Source organism: Scleropages formosus, chromosome 24, assembly GCF_900964775.1.
Source record: "Scleropages formosus chromosome 24, fSclFor1.1, whole genome shotgun sequence".
Classification (NCBI taxonomy): Eukaryota; Metazoa; Chordata; class Actinopteri; order Osteoglossiformes; family Osteoglossidae; genus Scleropages; species Scleropages formosus.
In genome coordinates this window covers 21,364,966-21,387,318 of record NC_041829.1, presented here as the reverse complement: position 1 = coordinate 21,387,318, position 22,353 = coordinate 21,364,966, and the positions used below count along the sequence as shown (strand labels likewise).

At 53.4% G+C, this 22,353-nt stretch overlaps 2 protein-coding genes across 7 annotated transcripts; both read right to left on the bottom strand.

Annotated features, from left to right (window-relative positions):
- Positions 1–1,133: 1,133 nt before the first annotated feature.
- Positions 1,134–13,980, bottom strand: sms (spermine synthase). 3 transcript variants are annotated; one of them, XM_018761293.2, is made up of 11 exons: positions 13,564–13,980; positions 11,121–11,241; positions 9,825–9,912; positions 9,288–9,352; positions 8,831–9,006; positions 6,802–6,956; positions 6,393–6,482; positions 6,174–6,288; positions 4,489–4,568; positions 4,102–4,217; positions 1,134–3,365 (listed from the first exon to the last, which is right to left on the bottom strand). In XM_018761293.2, exons 1-11 carry the CDS (start codon positions 13,607–13,609, stop codon positions 3,335–3,337), a joined length of 1,083 nt encoding a protein of 360 aa, XP_018616809.1. In that variant the 5' UTR covers positions 13,610–13,980; the 3' UTR covers positions 1,134–3,334. The 3 variants fall into 3 exon arrangements, with proteins under 3 accessions (XP_018616809.1, XP_018616811.1, XP_018616812.1); XM_018761295.2 differs by lacking the exon at positions 13,564–13,980 and adding an exon at positions 12,989–13,334; XM_018761296.2 differs by lacking the exon at positions 13,564–13,980 and adding an exon at positions 12,598–12,960.
- A 79-nt stretch (positions 13,981–14,059) lies between these two features.
- mbtps2 (membrane-bound transcription factor peptidase, site 2) lies at positions 14,060–22,267 on the bottom strand. 4 transcript variants are annotated; one of them, XM_029248717.1, is made up of 11 exons: positions 22,098–22,267; positions 19,921–20,069; positions 18,789–18,927; positions 18,103–18,206; positions 17,866–17,993; positions 17,188–17,306; positions 16,412–16,637; positions 16,130–16,227; positions 15,629–15,824; positions 15,411–15,486; positions 14,060–14,983 (listed from the first exon to the last, which is right to left on the bottom strand). In XM_029248717.1, exons 1-11 carry the CDS (start codon positions 22,170–22,172, stop codon positions 14,761–14,763), a joined length of 1,533 nt encoding a protein of 510 aa, XP_029104550.1. In that variant the 5' UTR covers positions 22,173–22,267; the 3' UTR covers positions 14,060–14,760. The 4 variants fall into 4 exon arrangements, with proteins under 4 accessions (XP_029104550.1, XP_018616580.1, XP_018616582.1 ...); XM_029248718.1 differs by having other exon boundaries at positions 14,761–14,983; positions 16,457–16,637; XM_018761064.2 differs by lacking the exon at positions 22,098–22,267 and having other exon boundaries at positions 19,921–21,233.
- Positions 22,268–22,353: the final 86 nt, after the last annotated feature.

Below are 22,353 nucleotides of genomic sequence, written 5' to 3'. Positions count from 1 at the left end.
CCTCCCTCTCCCCTCCCCCTGGTCTGCTATGCTCCAGTACCTGCTCGTGGTTCCGATACATGACGACAAGCTTCGCGCCCACTTGGAGAAGGATCTTGATAATAGAGAAGGGCTGTAATCCCACGGCGTAGGAAAAAAAAAAAAAAAAAAAAAAAAACACAACTTCACCAGGACACCCTCTCGTCACACGCACCACGTCCCGCCAGGGCTGGGAGCGCGGTTCTGCTTCGGCAGCTTCGCTACAGGTGGCCCGAGTGCTTATGGTGTCCAGCGGGAGCCCCCCGTCAAATTCCCCCAAACCCGGACGGGAACCGGGGGCGGGGGGGTGCGGGGCTCCTCCTTTCAGCTACGCCCATCCCTCATTGCGTCTCCCTAGAAAACGCACCGCTGTTGAGTGACTAAGAGTGACAGCGCTGTGTCGTGTCAGCGCTCCACTCGTGTGCCGCACCTCATCTCTGGGCTGAAATTCACTGCTTCCCCCAGAGCTCAGCGACAGTGAAGCTGTAAAACAAACCAAGACCCCCCCCAAAGAGAGTTCTACCAGAGTGTTTGATAATTATGGGGGGGGAGTGTCAAAAAAGGATTCAGCAGGTGGTGTGTTCTGTCAGCAGGGTGGGCTCTGTTCACTGTGTTCCTGTGATGTGGAGCATCATCTGTAACCTATTTTTGAGAAGGTTCATGCCTCTAACATACTAGAGTCGCTGATATGCAGCTGAGCTCTTCCCGAACCCACGTACGTTCGCACGTAGTCTGGCTCGCAACGTCTCTTCGGCGTGTCCTCAACACAAAGACTCGAGTAGCGTGAAGCTCCTGGAAGTTCAACCAGCGAGGAGCGTTGCGGTGGTCGGCGTGCCAGGTCATACGGCACACGCGCACACGGTAGCATGCGGTGTCGGAGTGGCGACACGCGTCACCTCGGCCCGCGGCCATAGCTTTTACCAAATGAACAAATGGCAAAGGCATCTTCTAGCTTTTCCCCAAAGGGACACGAGCGTTTGTCCTCAGGAAGAGACTTGCAGCACTTTGCTGAGAAGCTTCGCTTCCACTGACCCGTTTGCATGTTTGTAAAGGTCAGAGAGCGACAAACGGACAGCAGGCTGAACAAATGGACAGAGCAGAAGGAGTCGGTCAACTCTGAGTCAAAGTGTCTTTATTACACGTGATATTGCACCTGCAGGTCATGCAGATCAGTGCCCAACATCCCTTACTTTGGTGGAAGCACAGCATCAGAAGACAGTACATGTTGGGTTTAGATCCACAGCCCTCCTCACACACTCTGCATGCCTTCCTGTCCACGCAAGAAAGCTGTTTTGTGTAAAGGTCTTCAGCCAGGACTGCTCTATGCAGAAAGACTCAAAATTTTCTAGAGCACAGCCCAGACAATTCTGGATTCTCAATATCTGTCTGACACTGTTCAAGTACAGTGATCTGAAAGGGCATCCGTGGTAAAAATGGGTAAAGACGGGGTACCACTCAAAGCTCGGGACGACAGCACAGGACAGCTCAAAATAGCAACGTGGGAATTACAGAAATACGGAACAGAAGCTTTTCAAAACTTAGTGCAAAACGGACAAAAACCTGGTATATCTTCTTTTTGGGGGGTGGGGTGGGGGGAGAGGCAGAGGAGCGGATTCTGTGTTCTAACTGCTGCTGGCGATACAAGCCCCGTGCCACATGTGCAGAGGTGAATGGAAAGAGGCCTTTGGAAGGAAGGAAGGAAGGAAGACCATTTGCTCTCCTCTCCAGAGCCGTCCTGCTCAACCTCCATGGTCACATTCACAATGGGACACCTATGGCCACCCCCATCCCTCAAACATGGACCCGACGGACACTGTAATAAAGCACTAAAATATCCAGCTTTTCTCAAAGCATGAAACTTAAAATTATTTTTCTTTAAGCTACAGCTACTGTTCCACTAAGTGTTTCCTTGGAAAATGAATAGTGTACAACATGCTTGATGCTGGCAGACCATGGGAAACGTGAGCGTGTAACACTGGGCAAGTCAGTGCAGGTGCAGTGGGGGGGGGGCCAGCGACACACCTCAAGTAGCACCGCAAACGAAGACGACCGATGGGTTCAGCGAGACGGTTCTGGCCCAAACCTCTCCCACATAAACACAGAGCAGCCTGCTTGAAAAACGCTGTTTTGCCAGACACTCCAACACCCTGCACTTGTGGCTTTGGAGTAAAAATAGCCCCTCCCACTACAAGCAGGGAACAGCTTCTCTTTTCAAACTCTTTCCTTCCCGTCTTCCTGGATGAGTGGCCAGTCCTGCCCCTTCGAGGCCACGGGCCCACATGGACACATTCCAAGGTGGTGTGACATGCCCCCCCTCAACTGTTTATAGCACAGAAGTCAGTGTTAGAGCCCCCTGCTGCAGGGACCGCAGGAGGCCAGAGAACAATAGAAGGCAGCAGAAAAAACCTAAGAGAGACAAAACGAGCCTCCCTCCCAGGGCAGGAATTCTGCAAAATAAAATTTATTTGGTGCAACGAAGCACCATTTGAGAAGAGAAAGCGTTTGGATGCACGAAAGCAACGGAACCTTTCTGCAAGTGTGGAACGTCAGCATCTCCCCGTTATTCCTATTCAAGCAGGTATACAAAATATAGGAAGGATTTTTAAAAAAAAAAAAAAAAAAAAAAAAATACCCCGAGTACAGTAGCTTAGGAGAAATTTTGGGGATGGGGTGGAGCACGATAGGACAGGAAAGGACAGGACAGGTGTAAGGAAGAGGGGACATCGCACCCATTTCCCTTTTAACAGCCTTGAAACACAACGACAACGCATGAAGCTCAGCAAGAAAAGCTCAGTGCAGGCCACGGGACCAGAGATCCGTCATTGTCCACAGCTCAAATCAAAACTACCCGACACTAGTGCACAGCTGATGCAAGGGACCAAAACAGCAGCCGTCCCCAAAAACAAACAAAATAAAACAAAACAAAACAAAACAAAACACACACACACACACACACACACACAGAGAGACTAAGAGTGATGGGCCAAATGAGGGGCTGTGTGAGTCAGTCTCAGGGTGACACTCTGAAAAGGTCATTTCACTGAACCTAATGAGGACACACAAAAACTGGGGACATCGACAGCTCATGGGGCCTCATGTGTCCATCACTACACAGAGTACATTCTGTTTTCAGCTTTGACAAAAATAATAATAAAAAATACTAAGAGTAGTTTAGAGAATTAAACACTTTGTGTCACTGGAGTACGAGCGGAAAGAAGCAGCACGAGGCTGGACCTCCATCTGGTCTTGACCCCAGTGACACCCATCGCTCTCTCGCCTTCTTCGTTCCCCCGAGGCCGAGAAGCAGAGGAGCGCCTTACTTTTTCCATACAGTGTAGAACACCCACCTGGAGGGACAGGTCAAGGAAAAGAACAGGCCTTCAAACTCGCCACCTACACAAGCACTACCAGTTAGAACTGCTGCCTTTGGACCCAAAGGTCACAGGTTTGAATCTCACCTCCAGCTGTAATACACCTGAGCAAGGTACTTACCCTAAATTGCTCTAGTAAACTTACGCAGCTGTATAAATGGGTAAATAATTGTACATAAATCAACAGTGCTAAATGAATAAATATAAATATAAACACAACATATTTGGCTGGGAGGGGTGCAGCCCAAGCCAGCAAGTGAATAACCATCAGTGAGAGTCAGCTATTTGGAGATAAGTGCACTCGCCCAGTACTTTGGGATAATGGTACCTGCCCCTTGATGACAGTAAGCAGCACTGTGCGTGCGTGCGTGCTCGCTCGCTCGCTCACTGCTGCACTTGGATATAAACCCAGCGATGTGCCGCTAAGGCTGCTGTGCTCCTCCTGGATGCCTTACAAGCTCCCTGTCCTCACTCTCGACCCCGGAGTTGAGCACACACTCAGTCCACAGGCTCCTCAAAAGGGCACTTTGGCTCTGAGGGCCTTTGAAATCCACACAAATCAAACAGGAGAAAGAAAGAGCACTTGAGGACTGAGCCACACCTGCTCATTCCAGAGCCCTAACCCAGCTGAAGACATTGTCCCCCCCCTTTGGGCTTGGACTGTTACAGGGTGCTGCGGCGGGACACGGAGTCTCTGTAAGCAGAAGGATACAGCTCCATGTAGGACGGGACACACACCACTTCTTTGGAGAAGTCCACTGGACAGGACAGTTTGCTGAGCTGCTCCTCGTACAGAGCCAACGCCTCGGTCAGGTTCACGCAGTTTCCCTGGAGAAAGCAGAACACATTTACATTTCCCATTTGTTTGTTTAGCTCACACTTCAATGGGTAATTTTTTTTTTTTTTTTCTCCACTGGAGCAATTTAGGGTAAGTACCTTGCTCAGGGGAACTACCGCTGGAGGTGAGATTCAAACCTGCAACCTTTGGGTCCAAAGGCATCGGCTCGAACCGTTACGCTAGCAGCCGTCCCCACAAAACGTAGAAAACTTGTACTGACCTGGTCCCGCACGAACCTCTAAGTGCGGGTACCTCCCTCACCTGTGTGAAGTACCTCCCGTTGGGCCGCAGGACTTTGATGGACAGATCCAGTATCAACCGCAAGAACTCCCAGGTCGAGTCTGACAGGGAGAAGTAGAGAAGTGAGGAGAACTTGCAGGACATAGCAGGTGAACTCCGAGGGGGACGTCACCCTGTCCAGTCAGACGGGAAGTCCGCTGCCCTGCGAACTCACCTCTCGCTCTTTTTTGGGGTTAGTGCCACCAAACTGTTCGAAGCACCAGAGTACAGTAGAGTTTCACAAAGACCCAGTAGACACCAGTCATGTGACCCAACCACTCCATGGCGACCTCATGACCTTCTGATCGAGACGGCGCAGCGCTCAAGTATAACACGATAAGCCCACGACGGAGTTTGAGCGTTTCGCCGGTTGAACGTCTCAACGTTAGGTGTTTGCGCCACCCGGTGGCCGATGAGCCCACGGCACACATAGCGACCGCGTGTAGCGAAAAGTGTGCCGATCTATTGAGCTTTTCACCTCTGTGCTGGGGTGTCTTGGAGTGTCTCGGGTCAAATCCTAAAGTATCCTGGGATGAATACAGAACAAAAGTTGGAACATTTTTTTAAAAAAAAAAAAAGGAAAACAGCAGAGAGGGACCTGATGGCCTGTGGAGGGGGACAACATGAAGTTTGCAGAGGGTGTTTGTCTCACCCTCCTCATCTACTTGTTACTGGATGTGGTACACAGTGCTGTGTCCATTGGTTACTTGAATGGTTCACATTAGTTACTGCGAGACTACGGCGTTCTTCCCCTTCGTGACTAGATCTCCAGTGCCGTACGGCCGTCCACCCGCACTCGTTGAGCCCTTTCCTACCCATAGTACCATTGTAGTACATATTAATACAAAGAGTTATCTATAGTAGGGTTAGCTCGCGATTTGACAGTAATTCGTTTCCTTGTAAACCGTGTCAAAGTTTCATCTTTCAAAAAATGTGAGTAGCTCAAGATTCATTTTCTTTGGTAGTGTGTGTTCCACTCATGTATGAATGAGTGACCCATTGGAAGGAGTTTATCTAGCAGTATAAGTCACCGCGGTGAATAAGGTGTGTGGGCTCATAACACTACACAGAATTCACTGGAAGCCGCTTTGGGGAAAAGTGTCTGATAAATAGATAAATGGAAATGTATGTAAATGTTTGTACGGTTCCTCAGTGAAGATTCGGCATTAAGTTGACATCGAATCCGTGTCGGTGCTTGAGGAGGTTGGGTTCAAGGTTCGAAATGACAGGTGCATTAAGTAAGGGACACGGACACACACGCTCGCCCTTCTGCTCTCTCACTTACTGGTCACATCATCTGCTAGTTAGATATTCGGTGCAATAAAAAAAAAAGCATTTATAAAAATATAGGAATGCTTAATAAAAGATATACAAACAAATTGTTTTTGTTTTTCCAACTTTCAAGCGAGAAAAAAAATTCTTCGGCAAGTTCACCAACTCATCTGCATGGAGAAAATTCTTTAGTGACACATGGTCACAAAAAAGCGTGTAACGGCAACAATCCGCTCGCCCGTCTCAAGTTTCACGTGGACTGGAAAACGCGACTGGTCGCATGCGATTCTTACAAAGCCGCCCGCTACGAGAATGGCGTCCCGCTGAGGACGAGGCACACGCCACAGCCCCCCGTTCGGCTGAAGTCACGGAAGCCGTCTGCGAACTTGCTTTACCTTCCTCTGGCGCTGTGGAAATGGGCACCGCTGTCAGGTCATTGATGACATAGTCAAACGTCTTTCCCTCTTCTGCAAATTTCTTGAGAACAGGGACGCAGTCCTCCACCAACACCTGGGTGGGTGAGCGGGCAGTGTCAAAATGACGACGCACGTCGTGAAGCCACATGAGACACACACACACACACACACACACACACACACACACACACACCGCACCTCATAGCAGTCTCCTTGGAGATTGTCCAGAACATCCCCGCAAGTCTTGCGCATGTGCTTACGGCAGCCGTCGATCACCAGTTGGTCGATGTAGACACACGGTCAAGGGAACGCAGTCACAAATGCAACAGGTACCACGGTTACAAGAAGTCACACCCTGCTTTTCACCTCAACCATCTCCAGGACACACGGAAGGAACCGAGCGAGTGACTATTTTAGTGAGCGTTTGTCTCGTCTCTACTCGCTGCATATGACGTTCATCTCAATCCACATCTTTATGACCAAGTTCATGACTTGACAACGTGGAAATAAATGACAATTTTTTTTTTTAACTGAATTTCTACATCAAGATTCATGTTACAGACAAGGCTGTGGATCATGGCTGCTCTCTCCTGCGCTGAAAGGATATCTCCACCATGGTGACCATCTTTGGCTTCAATTTGACAGCTTCGCAGAGGATGCCGCCATCGCCGCCACCGAGGATGAGGACGTCCTTGCCTTCGTAATGCTCTCGGCCCCCACCCATGATGGCCTGCGTGTAGGCCAGGTCGCTATCTGCCAAGTCTGCAGGGAAAACCGGAAGCACGCTATGAAAGAGGTGCAACAAATCAAACGCATCTGCCACGGTTCGAAACATAAAATGTTTCTGTCCAGCTGGCTGGAAAAACAGTCCGGTGTGCGTGCGCCCGTGTGTGCGTGTACCAGTCACGTGTCCCCAGGAAAGGAGTGCAATAATAGACGCCCTCAGAGCATCACAGAACCCTTCCTCGGGGTTCCACAGAGAAGACCTTTCAAGCACATGAGAGCAGGGAGCGGTGCCTTAACTACACGTGTGTCCTACAGAGCAGTGCGGCAGCTGGTGTTCCAGTGCGCCCATCTGCGCTTCTCCATCTACAGGACTTACGTTGGCTGGGATTTCCAAATCACGTTGAATTAAATGCATGCAGGCTGAGAACTCTTCATCATTTTTCAACCGGCGTTGGTGCTACTTAAGAGCTCACATATCAAACACACTTCTCACGGCAAAAACGTACGTAAAACACACCTTGACACAGCGGCTCCTTTAAACATTTAGTAACGCAGACATCCCTCCATTCAACAGGGTCTGCAGACAGAACACCTCTGAGTACTTGCTGCGTCTTGTAGCGCATCTTCATTCGTTAGTGTTTTCACTAAGCTGAGAGATTCAAATGGGGGGGGGGGTCACTTGGAAGATCTAGCACGAAAGTCCGACGACCACCACACACCACGGCACACGAGGGCAAAGTTTCCGAAGGGCTCCCGAAAGACACGGGCAGGCGAATCTCGACGCAAACGGAGAGCGGTTTCTCCCTGGAGCTGCTGCATAAGTTGAAGGAGAACGTGAAGCTTCCGGCCAGGAAACCGGTGACGACCTCAAAGAAAAAAAGCTGCTGGTGGAGCTGGCAGTACGGACACATCGTGACAGAGGAGGAAAAGTTAAATCCTCCCTCTCCAGGACATCCATGTGGGTTCTCATCTCTGTGCGATGCCCTTCGTTTCACGTGACAAGTAAGCGATCAACGTGAAAATAAAAGAAAATCAAGTTGTTCATCTAAAGGGCGTTGAGTGCTGGATGTCGAACATTAACGGCGCTTTATTTCCTTGCGTCACTAAATGTTACGCTTCACTCGTGACAAGGGGAAGCGCAGCGCGTTCCCCGAAACGCTCATTAGTCACTTAGCTGTGACGTCCAAGAAAAGCGGCGCTCACAGGTGCGTCGCCATTCGCCAGTGACCACGACGGGAGAAAACGTCAGACTCTTGCCGACACGAGGAGCACAGACAAGCGCCGAGACACACCGAGCAGAGCACCAACATGTAGCCTACTGTACTTTACTGTACCATAGTGTACTGTAGCATAATGTACTATACCAGTATGGTATTGTACTGTAGCGCAGAGTAGTCAAGAGATGAGCACTGCGAGGCACTCAATGTGGGAAGAACACTGCAGATTTTACTTCTCTTGCTATCAGAAGCAAACCTTTCCGTTTCGAGACGTGCCAGCTACACCGGGGCCTCGGGCTCCCGCCTCTCAAGCTTCTTCCACTGCTTCTGCTGAAGCAGAACGCTCTGCGTTGGTGTGCCGAAATAAGACGTGCACACGCACACAGTCATGCACAGTCGTTCTCGTTTTTTCCAGATAGCCACAGGATGCAGGCACCCAGGGTGCTGCAAGATGCACTCCATCAGTGCACAGCGCTGGAGCAGAGCAGAGCAGAGCACAGCTATGGAAATACTCAATTTTGCCCTCAGCGCAGACGCATCTGGACACGCTTTGGAAAACTAAACTGGGTTTAATGCAGCTGAAGAAGGACTTTGGGTTCTCAACTAAAGAATTCACTCCAAAGTGCTTTCAAGCACTCAGTGAAAACCCCAGAGTACGTGTGATCTTGGAGCGAAACAAGCCGCTTCACTTACTGACATCTCCGTTCAGAATGAGAATATTGCCAAACTGGTTTGAGTGCAGGATCTTGATATTCTGGTAGGCAGAGTCCTCCTCGTAAACGAGCTCGTCGATGTCGTACTCCACGAGCCGCCCGTCCGCAGTGGGCCAGTACCGATCCACTTGGGCCCCTCGCATCAGTGCTGGGAGCCTGGAAGCACGGCAGAGTATTGAATCCCGGTAAACTCGCTCACGTTACACAGACAGGTGTGGAAAAACAAGACTTTTACCAAAACAAGCTCTACAAGGTCACACGAACTGCCGTTGTACAATTCTGGCAGCTGCTGTGAAAAAACTGGAATGCAGAAGGCAAGATGGCAACACGGCAGCACACGCTGGCATGCATGGGCAGCTCTTGGCACCGTACGCCAAGTACAGGGCAGCTGTGGGAAAACCACATCGTCTCCACACACAGGCAGCGCCAGGACTCACCTCTTCATTCTCTTGATGTTCCCCTTAAGAATGTCTTTCAGCTTCTCCTCCAACAAGTTCAACAGCTGCAAAAGGAGGACAGAAAGGGAGTGAGGCTCTCGCCCGCCCACACGCACAGCCTCCTGCTCACGTAAAGAGCTCCGGATACTAATGTTTCTCGGGACGCAACAGGGTACGGTCGGCACGAGGGCACCTGCGCCGTCCGACTGTAGGTTCAAATGCAGCCCGTCCTGTGCGGTTTGTGATTCTCCTCTTGTGCTCCGTTTCCTCCCGCAGTCCCAAAAGCTGTTCGACTGACATCTTCAAATTGACCTTAGCGTGTGACCGAGTGCGTGTGAGCGTTTCGCCTCTCTGCGAAGGACTCGAGTCCCACAGGAGCGTATCCTGACTAGCCCAGCACTCCGTGCTGTGGGTGGGTGAGAGCGAGAGAAAGAGAAAACCCTCCCACTGACTGGTTCACGTCAGCGTGTGACACCTGGCTTCCAGGTGTACCTGCGGGCTGGAACAAGGAAACGGAAACCCGAGAAGCAAACCTACGTTGTCCGTTTGCACGACATCGTCCCCCTCGCTGGACTGAAGGTCGATGGTAACGAGCCCGTGGCTGTGCACTCGCACAATGAGGAATCTGAAAAAAGGGTGCAGAAAGAAGCGGTCACCAACACACAAAGGTCACAGAGCATTCTTTCACAAGCGCGCACCAAGGCCACATTGACGCATGGGTCCAACTCCGGAAACGAGGTTACGGTGCACTTAAACAAGCGTACGGGTACTCAAAGGACCCCGGTTCCACACCCTGCGATTGTGCCCTGGAACCCGTGCAGGGTAAACCATCTGCACGTCTCCACGGAGAAGCTGGTGAGAAGCTCCCGCAGGTGTGAAGAACACAAGCAGAGGTGAGTTGAACTCGTGAAGAGAAGGGTGCAGGTGGGATGCGACTTGATGGAATTAACACACGTGGTCCAAGCACCGCTTCCGCGATGACTCGGAGTCCCGGCTCAGCGCAAGAGCGGAAGCGAAACTGCACAGGGGGCCTCCTGGCCTCCCTTTGTCATTTGGTGTGAGCTGTGAATTAGGGCTTCATGGGGAGTCTTGAGAACTGCCGTTTTCTCCATCGGGATTTCTCACCGCTATTTCCGAGGAGCGCAGCCGCTACGCCGAGACGACTCTTTGGGCTCCCGCCGAAGTCGGTCCAAACACGTTCTCGGTGCGGCATCCCCACGTGCGCAACTGCCCGCGGCAAAGCCCTCCTTCTATGCACAAAGAGGCACTTTCGGGTCCTTCCTACAAACAGCCATGGGCCTCCTCCGCCACGTGAGAGGGAGCGAAAGGGAATCACGGCACTCGTTTCCCGTCTCGCCTCAGTTCTACTCCCACATGTCTAACCTGCCACTTGCGTCATTGATTTATACATTTATCGTCTCGCGATACAACATACAACTGCACTTTGTTGTTGCGTGTCACGTGGGTCTGCTGCCTGTGTCCTTCCTGCAGGGATTCATCAAGTCTTATTCACGATGATGTCCCACCCAGCGCAGCATCAAAATGCTCCAACACACTTTGAGGCGGGACAGAAAGCAGCATGAAAACAGCATCGCAAGAAGAGAAGCAAAAAGAGCTCCGGCGTGTCCCACGCAGCGTCCCCAGTGCCGCGTCCCGGGGGCTCCGGCTCCAGGGCTTCGTCGCCAGAGTCACCATTAGCCCATCAGCTGCCGTTCCGCCCACCCGAGCGCCGACCGGGAAGCGACCGACCCCGACCCGTCCGCCCCCAGGCTGGGCGGACGTGAACCGAGTCGTCCGGTAAAAAGCAAGCGACGAGGAGCCGGGACACGTTACCTTCCATTCTTGCCGACGTAGGTCGCCAGGTAGCCACGTCCCTCTGTGTTGTGGAGCGTCTCTGTCATTTCTTGCTCCTGAAAAACGGTCTGAAGGCCATGTGCAATGGCAGGAGAGTCCACTGGAAAGGGAGGAGAAGAGAAGAGAAGTGTGTTAGTATGAACTAAGCACACACTATTAGAGCGAAGCGCACCCACCACCCTAGCGGGTATCGCCAAGAGTGATAGAAAACCCTGGGAGAGCAAAGTGATCACGGTTCCAGACAGGCACGCGTGTGCGTGTCACTGAGCTCCATGTTGCCATAGACAGCGGTGCGGTGAAAAAGCACAGCGATCGGGACACTTGTCTGAGCACAGGAGCGATTTCCCGCACTTGGTCCACGGGGGGCCGTGAAGAAGGCCTCCTGAACGCTGCCATTGTTCCTCGGATCCTATTTCTGGAACAAAATCGGGAAGAGAGCCCGCCCGCCCGAAAAGATGGACAAACCTGTCCCGCCGCCGTCTCAGCACATTTTCCCCTTTTAAAAACACAAGTAAACAGAAAGCAAACGACCTCAACGAAGATGCGCTCGTCGTCTGGTCGCCCACTACAGTTAGAGGACCGAGGGAGAAAAAACACGTCTTATTTCAATGCAAAGCAGCAGGACGAAGCAAACGCAGTCCGCTAAGTGACTTTTTTTTTTTTTTTGGGAGGAATTCCGCACACGAGGAACGAGTCGAGGGAGCGGCGCGTTCTCCCACCGAAAAGTGGCTTAAACCGAGCGCGCGCCGACGCCGCGGTCGTTCCGGTCGACGGCGTCCCATCGACGCGTCGCCTCAGCGCGCCGGGAGGGAGCCGTCGCCCATTTGCATCACATTTCCCCCTGCTTTGCGTGCGCTCGTGAGCGTCCGGAAACCTTCCTGCGTCCACATCCCAAAACGAACCTTCGAGCAGGCCGCCTGACGGTCGGTCCGTCGTGCGACCAGGCGAGGCAGGGGGCCGCCGAGTCCTCGGGCCCTTCGCGCACGAGGAGCCGGCGCGCTCCGCCACTTTTGAGGGGGGCCGTCAACGGGCCCCGCCCCACCAGGCCACAAAGTCGCCTTCGTGATGCGCCGACGATGTAGGCCCGGCGCCACCGCGGGTCACGTGACAGGCGCAGAGACAAGAGACGAAGAGCGCGGAGGGGAAGTGCGCCGTTACCGCGCCCGACAGCCAATCAGCACAGAGCAGCAGGAAAACATACAAACGGGGGGCGCAGTGCATTGTGGAAAGAGGGCAGAACGCGAGCTTTCCTTCGCTTGACCTCCACTCCCTCAGTCACAGTATATATTAACTGGTATTGCGCAGTGCTTTATTTAGCTCTTCCTTGCGCTAACAAAAGCGTATTGCAGTGTTTAGCGGGGGAAACTATAAGCTATTTCTTCAGTATTTTACTGCGCCATTTCATCTCATTCATGCCGAATTATAGTAAGGCCTGCAATATTCACGAGCTATTTACCGGAAAATTCCCGAAAAGCCACAGATGCGTAGTGGGAGGCGCTACGTCCCGCTCTACTAGAAACGTTAAATACAACAAGTTAAAAGGCAAATCAAGTGAATCCGCAAATAAAGACGCGATTCGCAATTACGGTAAAATCGCGTCCGAGCGATTACCGTACTACAGCGTGTAGTAGCGCATCGACAACTTCACATGTGGAAAGGCTCGGTTGATCGCAGTCCTCGTTCGTTCGAACCGGACTGGCCGCTTCTGGTCAGCAGGGACATGTGGTCTCAGCGCGTAGGCCTACCGCGTTCTCCCGTCCCTCTATATTCGCCCATATAGTAACACGCCCGCACACAAACACTCCGCGAAGGCTCAGTGAGCTGGAGACACGTGACGTCGGACACACATTACGGTTTCCCGGCCTAGGGCAGCTCGTGCAGACTGCTTCCCGGGGAAAGGAGCTCGAGCTCGGGAGGACGCGGGACCGGAGCTCTGTGGTTGAAAGAGCAGGGCACGCAGGCAGAGACACGGTGGACACGGCCGGTTCGACCCGCGCCCGGTCCGCCCGGTCAGTCACTGGCTTGACTCGAGTCGGGCCGCTTCAGTCAGCAGCGACTCGCTGCGGGGTGGCGGGGGGGGCGGCGGCGGAGGGACCCCCCCCCACGTAACAGCGGGACTGCGGAGAGCCGCGCGAGGTTATCGCAGCCCAAGGGACGGACTGCGTACGAAGTCCGAGAACGAACGAACGAATAACGAGCGCGCGCACACGCACGCACGTAAAAGTGAGGTCCACGACCGCGCGACAACAAACGCACGGGGCCCCGGGTCTCACTCGGGAGCGCGCATGATACCCCGTCGGCCTCCGCACAGACAGAGCGAGCCGCGGGCGCGTGCCTCGAGTCCCACACAAAGAAGAGAAGCCGCGAGCGCGGGGTACCGCCGCCGGGCAGCGCTGCGCACGAGGACGGGTCCTAGTCGTACCTGGCGCGCGGAGCATGAAGTCAAGGGTGTGATGTCGCAGAGCCATGGCCGGTGCAGCCGTCAGCCATACCGGAGCAGGCGAGTCGCGTCGAGCGGAGTCCGGTCGGGTCTGCAGCTGACAGTGCGGCGCGCGGACACCGGAGGTGCGCTGACTGCGTCCGCGTGGGCGGGGCGAGTGGGGGTGGGCGGGGCCACGCAGCACTTGCTGCAACTCCTGCCCTTCGCGCGGCTCCCTTGAGCTTCACTTTATGGAGCAGCTGCTCAGCGTTACAGCACTGCGGTAATGCGAGCATTTACTCCGATTTCACCTTGGAGGGATACTTGCGTGCGGAAGGGCTGCTCACGTGTGGCTCCATGTCTTTGGCACAAATGCTCCTCGCTCACCTGCTGCTGCTGCACACGGCTGCGAAGACTCTTTGGGCCCCACGCGCAGCGTCTGTGCGGTTCAGGATTTGGGGCAAGAGCGTAAAACATCACAGTGCACGAGAGAGAGAGAGAATTGTGAAGGCGACGAAGGCCTTTATTGACAAGGGACATTGGACTCAGATACCCAAACATGGCTCCTGGGTTCCCGTTCCTGGAGCGTCTGCCTTTGCGCCGCTCTGGCCTCCTCGCGTGTGCTGGTGCGTGCGAGAGTGCGCTCTATGCAGCCCTTGCTTCCCCATTCCGCAGGGCCACGTCCTCGCACTACTGTACCCAGAGTGGGACGCTACCCCGGTACGAGCAGGCAGAGCACCCGATGCAATTCTTGGAAAACACAGACTGGAGCTCAGCAATCTGTACCGCGGTGCTTTTCACGCACTGCGATTGGCTCAATGTCACAAGTAGTCAGCAAACGACAAGAATGCCTGAGCGAGTGTCTGAGCTCCACAGGACTTGTTCACCACTGGCGCTGTTCAAATCTCACATCTAGTTAGTGACCACTTACACCAGTTCTGAGTCCAGGCGTTATTACTACCGGCACACAGGTCTCGGGGGGGCGGTGCGGCTCCAGGGTGGGACGGGTGAAGGGAAAGGCCTCCAGCCGCAAGGCGGTCCAGCTCGGCCGAGAGTCCGGTGCGGGCGGACCCCGCGGGAGCAGACGCCTCGCGGCCCTGCGCAAGCAGCCAGGCTCCAAAGTCCAAAGGAATTCTGGGAGTTGTGCGGATGTGGCAGGCGCCCCTTCCCAGCAGCAGAGCTCCGACACACCGGAAGGGTCTAACGGGCAGTGACCATCCACAGGCCAAGCGCCACGTTGGCAGCCAGCAGCGCGCTGCCGCCAAGCAGGATGAAGAAGCCCAGCAGCTCACGGTTGCTCTTCTCCACCACAAGCGAAGTGAGTGCTGCCTCCAGGAAGGATGTGAGCATCCACTGACCGTCCAAGGCGAAGCAGGGCACGGCGTTCACCACTGCCAGAGCACCGGACAGGGACACCACATACCTGCAGAGTGGCTGCGTCAAGGTTTCAACTGGAGGGCGCTGAAGAGAGACAGTGCAGTGCTGCACACCAGCCACAGAGTGAACGTGCACGCACGCACACACACACGTGACATTTAAAGACAGAAAAGATTGCGAGACATCACTATAAATAACAGTGTTAAAAACAACACTAAACCTAGAGAGGCCACAAGCAGAAGAACTGGTGAAGACAAATCAGAAGTGATCAGCGAAAGAGACTCGGGGTTAGCTGGCACCCCAGCACACACACACGTATCTGAGCATGCCCAATGCCGCTAGGGAACACACACGTCCCAGAGAGCCTTCTCACGAAGCGCTGAGACACAGTGAAGCAAAGGCAAGAACTGTCTCTCTCACACACACACACATACACACACACACACACACACGTGTATAAGAAGGAAGGATACTTGCAAAACGTGTCAATGGCCCCCGGCATGTCCAGATGAAGAAATCCAAAGCGGGGAACAAAGTTGGTCAGACTTACTGGAGGGAGAGAGAAGTGAGATGCGCTGGTGAAATGCAGATCTATGTGTCAGTGGTATCTGCAGGGGGAGAGACCTGCATTCCGGTGAGAAGCAGAAGCTGAACACACACGCATGCGACGCGATGCTTCAGACGTTCGTACCCGAGTGCTCGAGGTGCGGAGGGTAGCCCACAAACAACATGTCCGGCTGGGGCGGGTGTCTGACCCGAATCAGGCGGGTCTGGTTCTCCAGCGACGGGACCACACAGAGACCGGGCCTCAAGTCCGTCTGGCAGTCCGCGTTGCTCCGGCACGTCCGACTGGCCTCCATGGTCTTCCGGGCCGGGAGGCAGGCGTACTGAGGCAGGGGCACAGAGACACGGCGTCACTCTCACACGGCACAGCGGAGCCATGAGGTTTGGGGAAGGGTTTGCTGAGAAGGACGACGTCCACCGAAACACAAGTCCGTAACGTGAGGACCCTGGAGCACCGCTGTCCAGTAACTGCAGCTACGAAAGTCACACCTGCGTTGATCAGGGCCAGCAAGTGGACGCCAGAAGAGTGATGGGCCAATGCCCTGTGCGGCCCACCAACAGGCGGTCACGTGCTCGTGAGGTCGCTCACCCTGGAGTCCCGCAGGTGGAGACAAAGAGACAAACTCACCATCCTGCCCTCGAGGTCATTGTTGCGGTAGGAGAAGCAGAGGTCGGTCAGGCTGCTGTTATTGCAGCACTCCATAGTTCCGTCCAGGCGCCTGTATGCTGCGTGGGGGGAGGAGAGAGAACGGTTAACTGCTGCACGGATTACACAGGAGAGCTCAGTGCTGTGCTCTCTCACTACTTCCTCTTCTTACTGTGTGCACATGCACTTCCGTTCTAGTTCAGCACCTCGCTGTACGGCCCTGTCTCTGTCCCGGGCTCAAGGGCTCAAGCTGTCACCATGTACCTCCGCCCTCTCTCCCCAGCTCTGGTGCCGATCCCTGTCCGATACCTCGTCCAGCAGCCCAGCTGAGGTGCAGGCTGGAGGTGCGGACGCAGTACCCAGTCTGGGAAGCCAGCGAGAGCCGCCGGATGCACGAGTGCCAGTCTTCAACCGTGTGAACCGAGCAGTCTTCCAGCCGGGTCACCAGGTCACCGACGAACAGCCCCCGACTTCCACTGGCAGGGGACCCCTATGGGGAAGGTGGTGTGGGGGCATCGTTTCGATAGGGACAACAGACAGTCGGCCAATACGTGCGCATCCAATGTCTGCGTGTCTTGCCTTGCGTTACAGTCATGGTTAACTAGAGAAGGATTAAAAAAATAAAAAAGATCTTCCCTGTTATAGTGAAATGTCACAGCACCACCTGCTGGTGAAAAGCCTCAACAGGGCCACAACCCACAACTCTCTGAGCGAGAGGGGGCGAGTACGGGCTGCAGTGTGGACAGACACCTGAGACAATGTGTCCATGCGCAACCAGGAGGTGGAACGCGGGACGAGGGGGACCTTGTGCGGAATGTCCAAAAGAGAACGTGAGAAAGGCGCTGCGACTGAAGGGTCACCCAGGCCAAGCAGGTGGGCAAGTTTAGTAAACTGTGCTGCGCGTACAGCTTTACTTTCATTTTAACCTTTATCAAAAGAACCAAACAATCTATTTCTTTTAAATATTGGCCTTTTCATCCGTAGGGCTCAGAACGCGTAACCTGGACCTTTTCTGGGACAAGAGCACGAGCCCCACTCACCTGTACGACCTCCGTGACAAGTGCTCCGGTGCCCGTGGCGTAGAGGGGGAACAGGAGGAGGGGGAGCAGCATGAGCAGAGTCAGCGCAGCCACACAGAGCACAAAGTTGTGCCACACCCCTAGGGAGAGCAGCAGAGGTGTACAAAGCATGGCACACAGGTCCCTTTCACAGTCCTTCGCTGGTGCTGTGCTGTGCCCCCCTCCCAACAACACACGTTTGCGCGCTTGCTATTAGAAAGAAGAGAACAAGCACTGCCCTTTCCAGGGATGAATCAACAACGTACTTTTACTTCTTTTAAAATGTTTATTTCAGAGTACTTAATCTAAATGTTGAAGCGGTCTTAAATACATCGTAGCAGCATCCAATATCTCTACAGAAAGAAACCCATTAATAAATTGTTGGGGGGGGTCTGTATTACTAATCTTTTCAGCCATCAGGACTGAGATGGAGGTTGTGGAAATTACCCATGTTTTCCCCCTAAATTTAAATTACCTCTTGTTTTAATGTTGGCAGAAAATCCTAAAAGTATGAAAGTGAGACAGATTTACACTTTTAAAAAATATTCTCTAGCTTTATGTGAGGTTTTCACAGAACAAATCGAGTTGCGAAACAAGTTACTTGTGGCCCCAGTTGAGGACACAAGAGGAGGAAGGTGTGTAGCGTCCAAGTGACTATACCTGCACAGAATATACGCAGCTGCTGGACAGGAGAGATGAGCTGCAGGTGCGTGGTGAACAGGTCCACGAACGCACCGGGGTAAATCACAAACAGGAACATCCCGAAGCCGTTGAGCCTCACCTGCTCCCTGTTGACATCACAAAGGACAGACTGCTGTCGCTCCCCGCTTACCCATCAAGAGCTCTAACCTAGTGTCCGTTTAGGATCGGAAAGGTGGAACATGAGTTCTCGCTCACCGCAGCGCTGCCACTCCATGGCCGAACTCGTGTATTATTCCACTAAGCAGAATGGCCACAAAGAAGTATGTCAGCTGGCTGACAGGCAGATTCACACCGGGCACCTGAAAATGTCGCCATGACAACAGGAGAAACTCGGTCAGCCACTCAAGGGCAAGCAGACTGACCGGTACTCTAGATGGGCTCATACTGACATTTATTCATTCATATGATGCTTTTCTCCAAAGTGACTTACATTGTTAAGCTACTTACAGTCATTTACCCATTTGTTCAGCTGGGTAAGTTTACTGGAGCAATTTCAGGGTAAGTACCTTGCTCAAGGGTACTACAGCTGGAGGTGGGATTCAAACCTGCAACCACTGGGTCCAAAGGCAGCAGCTGTAACCACTACACCACCAGCTGTCTCCAAATGTTACCTTTTCCAGAAGACACTTACACCCTGATGATGAAATACAGACTTTACAACAATGTTCAATAAAGCAACTGTAGCCTGTAAGTGCCTGAACTCACGTGACATTTAAACCACCTTAAAGCACCAGCTCTCTTTTGTTACACCCCGTATCAGCACACTTTCGAGGGAGGGGGTGTCTGACGGGACTCCACAGGTGCCGATGACGCCAGTCGACACTCGGAAGCCGCAGGCCGGAGCCGGTTTCCCCGATGCCACCTTTGTGCCGGGAGCTTACCACCACCTGCAGCGCCTGCTGGCCGGTACCCGCTGGGCTCTCCGACATCATTTGGGCCAGAGTCTGCATGAGGGTGCGGCTCAGCAGGACCACCGACCCAAACATGGCAACCACACCGAACACCATCCCTGCAGTGAACCTACAACACGAAATGCAAATACACCACAACCGTCACAGCGCACGCACACACGCACGCACGCACGCACGCACGCACCAACAACAGCACAGGTGCAGAGAAGTGAACACAACCCTGCAACAAGAACGAAAAACAGCTTAAACCAGCATCTCTGCAACCGCAGCTAAATAGCCGCTCATGGACGTGCAGTAAATGTTCAGCACAGCTGGCTGCTGGAGGACCTCGGAGAAGAAGGAACGTGAGAGTCGGCATCGTCGTCAGATCTGGATTTTACAGGTTTGCTGCCAAACTCGGGAAGAAACACTTGGTTCTCGTAGCTTTTCGGATTTCGGAATTCTTTTCGGCACCGACTGCGGAGTTGATCTTACTAGCAACTTATCCCCCAGCGCCTTTCGGAACTGGGGCCTCGATCCACGACTGAAAGAGACCACGGGATCGCAGCGTCATCCGCGGAGGGCCCAAGGGACACACCGAGGCCTTCTACACATTGCCAGGCCGCACACATTCCTACGCTGACGCCAGTGGAACACGGGCAGTTGCAATGTCCCTGTTCCATGCGCACACACACGCACGCACACCTTTCGGCACAGGAGTGCGGACAGGCGCAACCCCGATGAACACGTCCACCGCACTTGACAGTTCTGCCACCTTTTTTCTACCAGCTAGACGTTAGACTCGCTGGGGCGAAGGACTAAAAGGGAAAACATGGTAATCCTCCACCGATGGGACAGTAACGCCGACAGCGACTAAGCCCAGCAGGGCTCCGTCTGGAACTCCGAGGGTCCTTCCTCCAGCAACCTGGCTATTTAGCTGATCATCTACACATCACCATGCCAGAGGCAGTAAGAGAGTGTGGCGCCCAAGCACCGCTGTACACCCCCCACCCACTGATCATCGCAGAGGCCCCAGGGGTGTCGCTCTAGTACTCTCGCTGCAGGAGCTGAAGGTGGACGTGTGAGGATGGACGTGACCGTGTGGAGCGATCGCGGAGCCTACCACAGGTAGAGGAAGGTGGGATTCAGACGTGCACACTTGGCGAAGAGGTGGTTGAAGAGCCCAGTCTGCCAGCGCACGTGGAAGGGAGACAGGGACAGGCCGCTGGAGGACAGCCAGGACTCGTAGCTGCTCTTCATGCTACTCGAGGACTGTGGGATAGAGGATGAGGTGCGCCTTGTGGCTGTGAGCTGGATCACGACTTTACCACAGTGGGTGACTGAACACGACATACCACCATCACAACTCGAAAATGTGGAACGCTGCTCATGTGACGACAACAAACAACTTTTCTTCAATGGCAGTTGGCCAAAATGATGCAGCTTTGCAGCTGTGTTTTAACTGCCATTTAGTTACTTCAAAGCCGAACTCCCTTTTCACAGGCCGTTTCTGTTATTTTGTCTACCCCCCCGTACAGGGGGGCCTCGGCAGCCATCCCACCAACCATCCTTGAGCGGCTGCAGAGCAATGCATTTCTTCCTGCCTTAGTGTCCAGCAGTGATTTCGTTTCATTTACAAAACGTTTTGCCTGCCATTCCATTCATGTTACTTTTATTTTCTTTTTTCTTTTTCTGTTTCAATGGCTGCCAACTAAAAACACAAGTGTTCCGGTGGTGCAGAAAAGCAGTGAGCAAAAGAAAAGATTCCAAAAAGAAAGTGGAAAAACACCTGTGCAAGTGTCGCGTGCGTGTGGACATCAGTATTGTTTTGTCACGAGTGACATGTGTGAGCGAAGGAAGAAGAAACACTTGGTGTTCACGTGTGTTCATTCTTCGTGTTCTCTTACAGTTCACATAACCGCTCCATTGTGGGCGGGTTCATCGGAGCAGCACCCTGCCGCTGGTCGGGACCACCTGCCTTACACGCCATCACATCACCATATCGCACCTGAGAAATACTGTAGCCTTTTGCCCTTGTCATGCTTCAGCACTTCCGTCTCCACGTGATGCCCAGGTTGCGGTGGACAGGACAAGTTAAGGACATTAGAGCATCGCTGGACTTCCGGACCAGGAGGAAGCGCTCGCTTGGTGGTCCCGCGCACGAAAGGTAAAGCACGGAGGTTCTCGGTTCCGGCTCCGTTGTGGCGGAACGACCTTCCCCCGTCGCTCGGGACCGCCGAAACTCCGTTTACATCCAAGAAGGGTCTGAAAACTCACCTTTTCCGTACTCGCTTCGTCCACGATGTCTCCGGCTCGCGTACGGTACGGCGTAAACGTTCACGCACCATAAGTTTATGCTCATTCCCAGATGAGCCTTTACTAAACTACACAGCCACTACTCTCTGGCGTTGTATGTGATTTTTTTTTTTTATAATAATAAGGCACACAAACAAAGAAAAAAATTGTAGGAGGTCATCAGGATTCATCTATCCTGCGTTTTACGCACCTAATCGAGTGATGACAGCGATGATCATCACCGGTGCATCAAGTGGAAAGTAGCAAGCTGCTACTAGGTTTACTTCTTAAGAATCACATGTGTGCAGCCACGTCTCTTTCTCTTTAGTAATCAATGAACACAGTGAGTGACACTGCTGCAGTGTATTTTCTCTGAGATGACAGATCATGATGTGTCGCTTTGTACAAAACAAAAGTCGTGTCTGATAAATGATCATGAAATTCATAAATCATGTAAATTATACTGTAAGTCACTCGGTCGGGCGGGGAGAGAAAGCATAGGAAACGGGTACTAGTAGTAGTAGTAGTAATACCTCTTCTGAGTAGTAGTAGTAGTAGTAGTAGTAGTGTAGCGTAGCGTAGCGTAGCGCTTGAGTACCACCACCACCAGTGTAACCCAGAAATACGTTACCTCGCTGCTCCTCCTCGTAGCAGGTAAAAAAAGTAAAGCGCAGACAGACAGAGCGCGTGCCGAGCAGTGGGTGGGTGAGCGAGTGAGTGAGTGAGCGAGTGAATTGTGTGGAGGCCTCCGCCGGCCCTCCTCCACGTTTCTGAAGCTAATTTGAGCAGCCAAGATGAAGCCCCGCCCTGCCCTGCCCCGCCCCGCCCCGCCCCGCCCCGCCCTGCCTCCAAACACCACCCAGCAAGCAGAGTCAGAGGCCATAACAATACCACGACGGCGGGCGGCACGGCGCTACTACTACTACGCTCCGGCTTTTCCGTTCCCCCTCCCTCCCGGCGCTTCCCGCTGACACCTCGGACCTCCCGGACCCTCCTACCTCCTACCTTGAGCGCCGTATCGGCGAGGTAGAGCGCGCACCAGGCGCCCAGCACACACACCACGACGGGGACGGGGATCATAGCGCCTCCCTTCACCGGGCACGACGAGACGAGCGCGAAACGGCAGCAACGAACATGTCAGCGAGAGCTTCCGCCGCCGCGAGCCAAGCGTCATATGGCTGCGCCCGCGATGGTGGGAGGGAAAGACCAACGTCATAGATCTACGCCGGAAGTAGCGACGCAAAGGAGCAGCGAGGGAAAG

Coding starts and splice junctions, on each gene's coding strand:
- sms (XM_018761293.2), bottom strand. CDS start 13,609: ATGGCTCTGCGACATCACACCCTTGACTTCATGCTCCGCGCGCCAG. Junction 11,242..13,563: donor CTTCATGCTCCGCGCGCCAG/GTACGACTAGGA, acceptor CTCCCTTTCCAG/TGGACTCTCCTGCCATTGCA. Junction 9,353..9,824: donor ATGTCGTGCAAACGGACAAC/GTAGGTTTGCTT, acceptor CTCCTTTTGCAG/CTGTTGAACTTGTTGGAGGA.
- mbtps2 (XM_018761064.2), bottom strand. CDS start 20,150: ATGTCGTGTTCAGTCACCCACTGTGGTAAAGTCGTGATCCAGCTCACA. Junction 18,207..18,788: donor AGCAGGCGCTGCAGGTGGTG/GTAAGCTCCCGG, acceptor CGACATTTTCAG/GTGCCCGGTGTGAATCTGCC. Junction 16,228..16,411: donor GCTGGGGAGAGAGGGCGGAG/GTACATGGTGAC, acceptor CCCCCCACGCAG/CATACAGGCGCCTGGACGGA.